Below are 10593 nucleotides of genomic sequence, written 5' to 3' on the forward strand. Positions count from 1 at the left end.
CTATAGCAATTGAGACAAAGCCAGGATCCCAACACTCCTATGACAATGGAGAGAAAGCCAGGATCCCAACACTCCTACCACAATGGAAACAAAGCCAGGATCCCAACACACCTACAACAATGGAGATAAAGCCAGGATCCCAACACACCTACAACAATGGAGACAAAACCAGGATCCCAACACTCCTACAGCAATGGAGACAAAGCCACGATCTCAACACTCCTACAACAATGGAGACAAAGCCAGGGTCCCAACACTCCTACAACAATGGAGACAAAGCCAGGATCCCAACACTCCTACAACAATAGAGACAAAGCCAGGATCCCAACACTCCTACAGCAATGGAGACAAAGCCAGGATCCCAACACTCCTACAACAATAGAGACAAAGCCAGGATCCCAACACTCCTACAACAATGGAGACAAAGCCAGGATCCCAACTCTCCTACAGCAATGGAGACAAAGCCAGGATCCCAACACTCCTACAGCAATAGAGACAAAGCAAGGATCCCAACGCTCCTACAACAACGGAGACAAAGCCAGGATCCCAACACTCCTACAGCAATAGAGACAAAGCCAGGATCCAACACTCTACAGCAACGGAGACAAAGCCAGGATCCCAACACTCCTACAGCAATGGAGACAAACCCTGGATCCTAACACTCCTACAGCAATGAATACAAAGTCAGGATCCCAACACTCCTACAGCAATGGAGACAATCCTGAATCCCAAATTCGTACAAAAATGGAGACAAAGCCAGGATCCCAACACTCCTACAGCAATGGAGACAAAGCCAGGATTCCAACACTCCTACAACAATAGAGAAAAAGCCAGGTTCCAACACCACTACAGCAATGGAGACAAAGCCAGGATCCAACACTCATACAGCAATGGAGACAAAGCCAGGATCCCAACACTCTTTCACCAATGGAGACAAAGTCAGTATCCCAACACTCATACAGCCATGGACACAGAGTCAGGATCCCAACACGCCTACAACAATGGAGACAAAGCCAGGATCCCAACACTCCTATACCAATGGAGACAAAGCCAGGATCCCAACACTCCTACAACAATAGAGAAAAAGCCAGGATCCGACCACTCCTACCACAATAGAGACAAAGCCAGGATCCCAACACTCCTACAAAAATAGAGACAAAGCCAGGATCCCAACATCCTACAGCAATGGAGACAACGTCAGGATCCCAACATTCCTACAACAATGGGGACAGAGCCAGGATCCCAACACTCGTATAGCAATGGAGACAAAGCCAGTATCCCAACACTCCTCCAACAATGGAGAAAAAGCCAGGATGCCAACACTCCTACAGCAATGCAGACAAAGCCAGGATCCCAACACTCCTACAGCAATGGAGTCAAAGTCAGGATCCCAACACTCCTACAACAATGGATTCAAATGCAGGCTCCTAACACTCCTAACAATGGAGACAAAGCCAGGATTCCAACACTCCTACAACAACGGAGACAACGCCAGGATCACAACACTCGTACTAAAATGGGGACAAAGTCAGGATCCCAACACTCCTACAACAACGGAGACAACGCCAGGATCCCAACATTCCTACAACTGTGAAGAAAAAGCCAGGATCCTAAAACTCTTACAACAGTGGAGACAAACACAGGATCCCAACACTCCTACAGCAATCGAGACAAAGCCAGGATCACAACACTTCTACAGCAATGGAGACAAAGCTATGATCCCAACACTCCTACAGCAATGGAGACAAAGCCAGGATCCAAACACTCCTACAACAATGGAATGAAAAGCAGGATGCCAACACTCCTACAGGAATGGAGAGAAAGCCAGGATCCCAACACTCCTACAGCAATGGTGACAAATCTAGGATCCCAACACTCCTACAACAATGGAGACAAAGCCAGGATCCCAACACTCCTACAGCAATGGAGACAAAGCCAGGATCCCAACACTCCTACAACAATGGAGACAAAGCCAGGATCCCAACACTCCTACAACAATGGAGACAAAGCCAGGATCCCAACACTCCTACAACAATGGAGACAAAGCCAGGATCCCAACACTCCTACAGCAATGGAGACAAGGCCATGATCCCAACACTCCTACAGCAAAGGAGACAAAGTCAGGATCCCAACACTCCTACAGCAATGGAGACAATGTCAGGATCCCAACACTCCTATAGCAATGGAGACAAATCCAGGATCCAAACACTCCTACAACAATGGAGACAAAGCCAGGATCCCAACACTCCTACAGCAATGGGGAAAAAGCCAGCATCCCAACACTCCTACAGCAATGGAGACAAAGCCAGGATCCCAACAATCCTACAGCAATGGAGACAAAGTCAGGATCCCAACACTCCTACAACAATAGAGACAAAGTCAGGATACCAACACTCCTACAACAACGGGGACAAAGCCACGATCTCAACACTCCTACAGCAACAGAGAAAAAGCCAGGATCCAAACTCTCCTATAATAGTGGAGACAAAGCCAGAATCCCAACAGTCCTACTGCAATGGAGACAAAGCCTGGATCCCAACACTCCTTCAGCATTGGCGACAAAGTCAGGATCCCAACACTCTTACAACAATAGAGACAAAGCCAAGATCCCAACATGCTACAGCATTGGAGGCAGTGTCAGGATTCCAACACTCCTACAACAATGGAGACAACGTGAGAATCCCAACACTCCAACAACAATGCAGACAAAGCCAGGATGCCAACACTCCCACAACAATGAAGAGAAAGCCATGATCCGAAAACACCTACAACAATGGAGACAAAGCCAGGATCCCAACACTACTACAGCAATGGAGACAAAGCCAGGATCCCAACACTCCTACAAAAATAGAGACAAAGCCAGGATCCCAACGTCCTACACAAATGGAGACAAAGTGAGGATCCCAACACTCCTACAGCAATGGAGACAAAGCCAGGATCCCAACACTCCTACAACAATGGGGATAATGTCAGGATAACAACCCTCCTACAGCAATGGAGACCAAGCCAGGATCCCAACACTCCTACAGCAACGGAGACAAAGCCAGGATCCCAACACTCCTATAGCAATTGAGACAAAGCCAGGATCCCAACACTCCTATAGCAATTGAGACAAAGCCAGGATCCCAACACTCCTATGACAATGGAGAGAAAGCCAGGATCCCAACACTCCTACCACAATGGAAACAAAGCCAGGATCCCAACACACCTACAACAATGGAGACAAAACCAGGATCCCAACACTCCTACAGCAATGGAGACAAAGCCACGATCTCAACACTCCTACAACAATGGAGACAAAGCCAGGATCCCAACACTCCTACAACAATAGAGACAAAGCCAGGATCCCAACACCACTACAGCAATGGAGACAAAGCCAGGATCCCAACACTCCTACAACAATGGAGACAAAGCCAGGATCCCAACACTCCTACAACAATGGAGACAAAGCCAGGATCCCAACACTCCTACAGCAATGGAGACAAAGCCAGGATCCCAACACTCCTATAGCAATTGAGACAAAGCCAGGATCCCAACACTCCTATGACAATGGAGAGAAAGCCAGGATCCCAACACTCCTACCACAATGGAAACAAAGCCAAAATCCCAACACACCTACAACAATGGAGAGAAAGCCAGGATCCCAACACTCCTACCACAATGGAAACAAAGCCAGGATCCCAACACACCTACAACAATGGAGACAAAGCCAGGATCCCAACACTCCTACAGCAATGGAGACAAAGCCACGATCCCAACACTCCTACAACAATGGAGACAAAGCCAGGATCCCAACACTCCTACAACAATGGAGACAAAGCCAGGATCCCAACACTCCTACAACAATTGAGACAAAGCCAGGATCCCAACACTCCTACAACAATGCAGACAAAGCCAGGATCCCAACAATCCTACAGCAGTGGAGACAAAGTCAGGATCCCAACACTCCTACAAAAATAGAGACAAAGCCAGGATCCCAACACTCCTACAGCAATGGAGACAAAGCCAGGATCCCAACACTCCTACAAAAATAGAGACAAAGCCAGGATCCCAACGTCCTACACAAATGGAGACAAAGTGAGGATCCCAACACTCCTACAACAATGGAGACAAAGCCAGGATCCCAACACTCCTACAACAATGGGGATAATGTCAGGATCACAACCCTCCTACAGCAATGGAGACCAAGCCAGGATCCCAACACTCCTACAGCAATGGAGACAAAGCCAGGATCCCAACACTCCTATAGCAATGGAGACAAAGCCAGGATCCCAACACTCCTATAGCAATTGAGACAAAGCCAGGATCCCAACACTCCTATGACAATGGAGAGAAAGCCAGGATCCCAACACTCCTACCACAATGGAAACAAAGCCAGGATTCCAACACACCTACAACAATGGAGACAAAACCAGGATCCCAACACTCCTACAGCAATGGAGACAAAGCTAGGATCTCAACACTCCTACAACAATGGAGACAAAGCCAGGATCCCAACACTCCTACAACAATAGAGACAAAGCCAGGATCCCAACACTCCTACAGCAATGGAGACAAAGCCAGGATCCCAACACTCCTACAACAATGGAGACAAAGCCAGGATCCCAACACTCCTACAACAATGGAGACAAAGCCAGGATCCCAACTCTCCTACAGTAATGGAGACAAAGCCAGGATCCCAACACTCCTACAACAATGGAGACAAAGCCAGGATCCCAACTCTCCTACAGCAATGGAGACAAAGCCAGGATCCCAACACTCCTATAGCAATTGAGACAAAGCCAGGATCCCAACACTCCTATGACAATGGAGAGAAAGCCAGGATCCCAACACTCCTACCACAATGGAAACAAAGCCAGGATCCCAACACACCTACAACAATGGAGACAAAGCCAGGATCCCAACACTCCTACAACAATGGAGACAAAGCCAGGATCCCAACACTCCTAATGCAATGGAGACAAAGCCAGGATAATCTAAAGTGCCAAGTGCCAGCTAGTGCGTCATTTGTTTGCAGTCTGGCAGTTCATTTGCTATGGCAACGGACTCTGTCTGAAAAAGCTGGAAAACAGCCAGCTCAAACTCATCCTCTCACTTCCTCAGGCCTGGCATGGCATATGTATATATGCACGCATGCTCACACTCAAATAACAATTTTTTTTTCTTTTTTCAAGGTAGGGTTTCACTCTAGCTCAGGCTGACCCGGAATTCACTATGGAGTGTCAGGGTAGCTTCAAACTCATGGCGATCCTCCTACCTCTGCCTTCCAAGTGCTGGAATTAAAGACATGTTTCATCATGCCCAGCTCTAAAACTATTTTTTAAGAAAATAAGAAGTTTGGATTAATGACTAAAAATTTCAGACTATAGTGCTTTTAATTTAGGCAAAAATATCACAGACAAAGGGAGCCCTTGTCTCAAGGAACAGGTCCACTGAATCCAGTCCACACGAGGCATGCTTTGAGTTCTGCCCCACAGATGCAATATCCTTCCTCCCCGAAACACAGAGCCAACAAGTGGGAGTTGGCATCTTAGTAATGGACATATGGACCCAGTTTGGAGACATATGTTTTCATAAGAGATTATAATTTTTCTTTTACTTAATTAGAAAACACAAATGTTAACTCTGGATTTAAAAACAAAAAGAGTTTTCTTCTAAAATGGCACCAAACCCTATCTTTGTGAAGCTATATACTTACGCATAATTGACCCTGACCATGGTCTTAGAGTTCATTGAAGAGTGTTTATCTGCTTCGAATTGCTCTTGGAGGCAGACTCTGTAGCCAGGCTTCCACCCGGCTATCAAACAGCAGTGTCCTTAGGCCACGACACTTCTTGCAGGATATCAGAATTACTGGCTAGGATGTGTTCAAAGTAATGCCCAAGTCATCAGAGGTTCTCACCAAGCTGTTTGTTTTCTTGAGGTAGGGTCTCACTCTAACTCAGGCTGGCCTTGAACTCACAGCGATCCTCTTACCTCAGCCTCCCAAGTGCTGGGGTTAAAGGCATGTGCCACCACAGATGACAAGATTGTTTTTTTCTTTTTTGAGGTGGGGTCTCACTTTGGCTCAGGCTGACCTGGAATTCATTATGTACTCTCAGGATGGCCTCAAACTCACAGTGATCCTCCTACCTCTGCCTCCCAAGTGCTGGGATTAAAGACGTGCGCCACCACGCCTGGTAAGATTTTTTTTTAACTTTAATTTTATAAAAGACATTTTTATTTATACATGAGAGAGAGAGAAAAAAAACATGGAATATGGGTACAGCAAGGCCTTTTACCACTGTAAATGAACTCAATGCATGAGCCACTTTGTGCATCTGGCTTTAGGTGAGTATTGGAGAATCGAACCAGGGCTGTCAGGCTTTGAAAAAGCAAGCACTCTTAACTGCTGAGCCATTTCCCCAGCCCAGAGAAAGTCCGGACACACTGTGAAATGTGGTGGGCCACAGGTGCTCCAGTTTCTTGCTGCGTGTTTTCTTCTTTCTCATAAAGTAGGTATGCGGATGTGAGAATATGTGGATATCCCACTCCACCCCCGACCGCCCTGCAAAGCGGCAGTGTTCTTGCATTAGTTACTTTGCTTGTTGTTGTGATCAAATACCTGGCAAGAAGAAACTAAAGAAAGGAAAGGGTTTATTTTGGCTTACGGTCAAGAAAGGCAGGGGAGATTGGGCAGGAGGTCAGCTGGTCACGTGAGGTCCAGGCTATAAAGCCTCGAAGCCCACCCCCAGTGACTCGTTGCTTTTGTTTCAGCAAGACTTCACCTCTTACAGGTTCCCCAACCTTCCCACATAGTGCCTGCCACCTGCCAGATATTCAGACGCGTGCAATGTCCTTGCTGATGTGGCCAACTTTGCCCACCAGCTTTTGGCCTCCTTTGGCAGCCGTCTGCCGCTAGCGATTGCGAGGTGCTTGGCAGCTGTTTCTCGGGCGGGATTTTTCCGATCCCGTCCATTTCACTGTCTTAGCGGTGAAACACTTAAAGCTACGTTCGTGAAATTAAAATGGTTGAATGCTCTGTTGTCGCCACGCGTTGCAGAGTTTGGATCTGGAGATGAGGAAAGGAGCCATGTTGTACGCAAAGGAGACTCTCTTCTCCCTGGGCTTGTTCTCCTTGGTGATTTCACTCATGTGGTTTTTTTTTTAAAAGTATTTTACTTATTCATGTATTTATTTATTCGTGAGAGATAGAGAATGGATGTGCCAGGGCCTCCAGCCACTGCAAACGAAGTCCAGACCCATGCACCACCTTGTGCGTCTGGCTAACGCCGGGACTAGAGAATCAAACCTGGGTCCTTTGGCTTTGCAGGCAAGTCTCTTAACCACAAAGCCATCTCCCCAACCCCAGGACAACCCCTTTAAATGAAATGGAGTTGCAGGCAAATGGGGGGAAGTAGCACCTGAAGGCCTGGTGACAATGAGCAATTTGAATGTGAAAGAAAATGGACAGGGGTGGACAAATGGCTTAACAGTTAAGATGGTTGCCTGCAAAGCCCAAGGACTGAGGTTCAGTTCGCCAGGACCCACGTAAGTCCTATGCACAAGGTGGTGAATGGGTCTGGTGGAGTTTGTTTGCAGTGACTGATTCTCTCTCTTCCTCCCTCCCTCCCTCCCTCCCTCCCTCCCTCCCTCCCTCCCTCCCTCCTCTCTCTCTCTCTCTCTCTCTCTCCCTCCCTCCCTCTTCCTCTCTCTCTCTCTCTATCTCTGTGTGTGTGTCTTTCCCTCTCTCTCTCAAATAAATACATTTTTTAAAAAGAAAATGGAGAACTATTTCCCAACAAGTTTCCTTGTAGCCTTTAAATAACATGTTACCAATTTAATTGAAGTCTTTTAAGAGCTTTGCTGGGAAATTCCTCTAGCCTTTGCTATTGCTAGAAGCAGCCTTTGTTTGTGTGTTCATTTTGTTTACAAAAAACCAGATGTTTAAAACTGTCAGGCCACATACATAATCAAGATGACATCATTAAAATGCTCCGAGAGCAATCTTACTTCAAACACTTTCTAAATAGCAGCAGAGATGCTGGGCTTTTCAAAACCCAAACAAATACACCACCTTTAGTTTCCCCCCCTCAAAAATACTTTCCATTTATTCTATTATTTTATTTATTATTCTTCATTCTTGTTGAAATTTTTTCCTAGTGGTAGGAATTCCACCTTCACTATTAAGGAGACACTTAGCTTCTCCTGGGTCTTTTGATTCATTAATAAAATCTTGTTTTGTGTGCTGTAAAATCTATCTATGTTAGTTGAACCACCTTGGATTTATCAAATGCAGTTAAATATATCTGTTCATTATTCAATTGTCTACAAGTCATTACAAACTATTTGTCTCAGGATATATTTAAAGTGAAGGCTTGTTTTTACTGTGTTTTTTTTTTTTGTTTTTTTTTTTTTAAGGTAGGGTCTCACTCTAGTCCAGGCTGACCTGGAATTCATTTGGTGGCCTCAGGGTGGCCTTGAACTCACTGCATCCTCCTACCTCTGCTTCCCGAGTGCTGGGATTAAAGGCATGAGCCACCATGCCTGGCTGTTTTTACTTATTTTATTCCAGTAAGGTAGAGTACTGCTTGATTGGCATAAACCATGTGAAATTGAATAAACTTATTTGTACCTATGATAAAGATAAATTTTACATAATTTAATCAAATACAGGGCTGACAAGATTGCTTAGTGGTTAAGGTGCTTGCCTGCAAAACCTAAGGACCCAGGTTAGATTCCCCAGGACCCACATAAGCCAGACACACAAAGTGGAGCATGCATCTGGAGCTCATTTGCAGTGGTTGGAGACCCTAGTGTGCCCATTCTCTCTCTCTCTCTCTCTCTCTCTCTCTCTCTGTCTCTCTCTCTGTCTCCCTCTCTCTCTCACTCTCTCTTCCTCTCCCTCTCTCTCTCTCACAAATAAATAAATAAATAACCTAGTAGATTTGGTAGATGCAATAGTACAGATGAGAAGCTCTGAGAAAGATCCTTAACGAGTCTTCTTAGATTTTCCGGTAACCAGGTTTCAAGGAGAAAAATCAGTTGTTCTTTCCACCCTGATATGGAGTGGAGGGAGTAGCCTTTTCTTGGGGCTTACCTACATGATGACGGGGTTACTGACATTGTTGGCCTCTGCTGTCATTTGGATAATTTATTTGATGAAGAAAAAAAACACGAGTATGTCCCTCCAGGAGTCGATGCAAGATTTGCCATGCAGAAAAGCAGAAGTAGACAATGCGGTATCAGAACCAAAAGTTTCTGCAGTGTCTCAATAGAGGGAACTAGGCTGACTGTACAGACCCAACTAGATGGAGATTCGCAGTGGGGAAGGGAGGAATGGGGAGGAATTATCTGCATTAAAATGTTCTTGGACAATAAATCGTCGCTGAGCTCTAGAACGACAAGTGTTAAGAACTTATTTAAAGACATTGTGCCTGAAAGTAGCTGAACTCTTATGAAGCAGGGAGAACTCTTGGCTCTGCTGGAATGAGTGCTTGTCCTGAGAATGGTAGAGAATGACTGTCCTGGATTTCACGGCAGTTCACAAGACCAGTGAGAGAGAAATACAGCAAGCTTTATTGAACGGGAACCAGAATTACAGTGAAAACATAAGTAGCAGACTTTATTACAAGCAGAAATAGTGATCAGGAGGGGGAGGGAGCCCTGGAGCCAAAGACTTGTCTGAAAGGTGAAACTCTAGGGATGTATGTTGGAGCTTGGAGCTGTCTCTACCTGTAATTGAAGGTGTCTTAGGCTGATTGTCTATTTGGAAGTTTCTCAGCAGTAACTGAAAAACCTCTGTGCTGGGAAAGGAATGAAGGATGCTGACCACAGAAGCACCCAAAACACACCAAGAAGCAAGTCCAGAAGTTTCCTTAAGCTTGCACATGAGGGCAGCATTGGGAATGACTGATTCAAAAGCTGTGCTCAGCATGTTGAGGACACGAAATAATTCTGAACTTATATAGGGATGACGTAGACCAGAATACAAATGATAGCTAGCCTTGAGCTCCCTCCCTCAGTCATTGAAGTACTGAGAGATTATGATGTGGGGCTGGAGTCTCGGGAGGGATTAGATCTCTATAAAGACTCAGGAGATGGGCTGGAAAGATGGCTTAGCAGTTAGGCACTTGCCTGTGAAGCCTAAGGACCTCAGTTCAAGGCTTGATTCCCCAGGACCCACATAAGCCAGATGCACAAGGGGGCGCACGTGTCTGGAGTTCATTTGCAGCGGCTGGAGGCCCTGGCGTGCCCATTCTCTCCCCACCCCGTCTATCTGCCTCTTTCTCTCTCTGTCTGCCACTCTCAAATAAATAAATAAAAGTAAACAAAAAAAAATTTTTTTAAGATGCAGGAGACCCCCGGGCCTATGAACTCCAACTCCAGGTATTTGTCCAAGTTATCAAAGAATTGAAAATGCAGCGAAGAGTACATTCTGAGATTTATTTTAGAGAGAGTTAGGATTAACAGGGAAAGCAAACAGGAAAGCCTACGCCATGAGACATTCTCCCCCTTGTGTCTGGAAAGAGGGAAGGAGGGAGAGACCAAGAAAATCTCCATCACACAGAGAAGAAGTCAAAGAAGAAGCAGGAGGCTGACACTGGAATTGAT

General features: G+C 45.8%; 1 protein-coding gene across 1 annotated transcript in view; it reads left to right on the top strand.

Annotated features, from left to right (window-relative positions):
* Positions 1-9257, top strand: part of LOC101600656 (cell cycle control protein 50C-like) — a 32900-nt gene extending 23643 nt beyond the window's left edge. Inside the window, exon 7 of the mRNA XM_045148410.1 lies at positions 8989-9257. Coding sequence (XP_045004345.1) covers positions 8989-9257 — 269 coding nt within the window. The remainder of the gene's footprint in view (positions 1-8988) is intronic.
* The last annotated feature ends 1336 nt before the right edge of the window (positions 9258-10593 follow it).

This window comes from Jaculus jaculus, chromosome 4 (assembly GCF_020740685.1).
Source record: "Jaculus jaculus isolate mJacJac1 chromosome 4, mJacJac1.mat.Y.cur, whole genome shotgun sequence".
Classification (NCBI taxonomy): Eukaryota; Metazoa; Chordata; class Mammalia; order Rodentia; family Dipodidae; genus Jaculus; species Jaculus jaculus.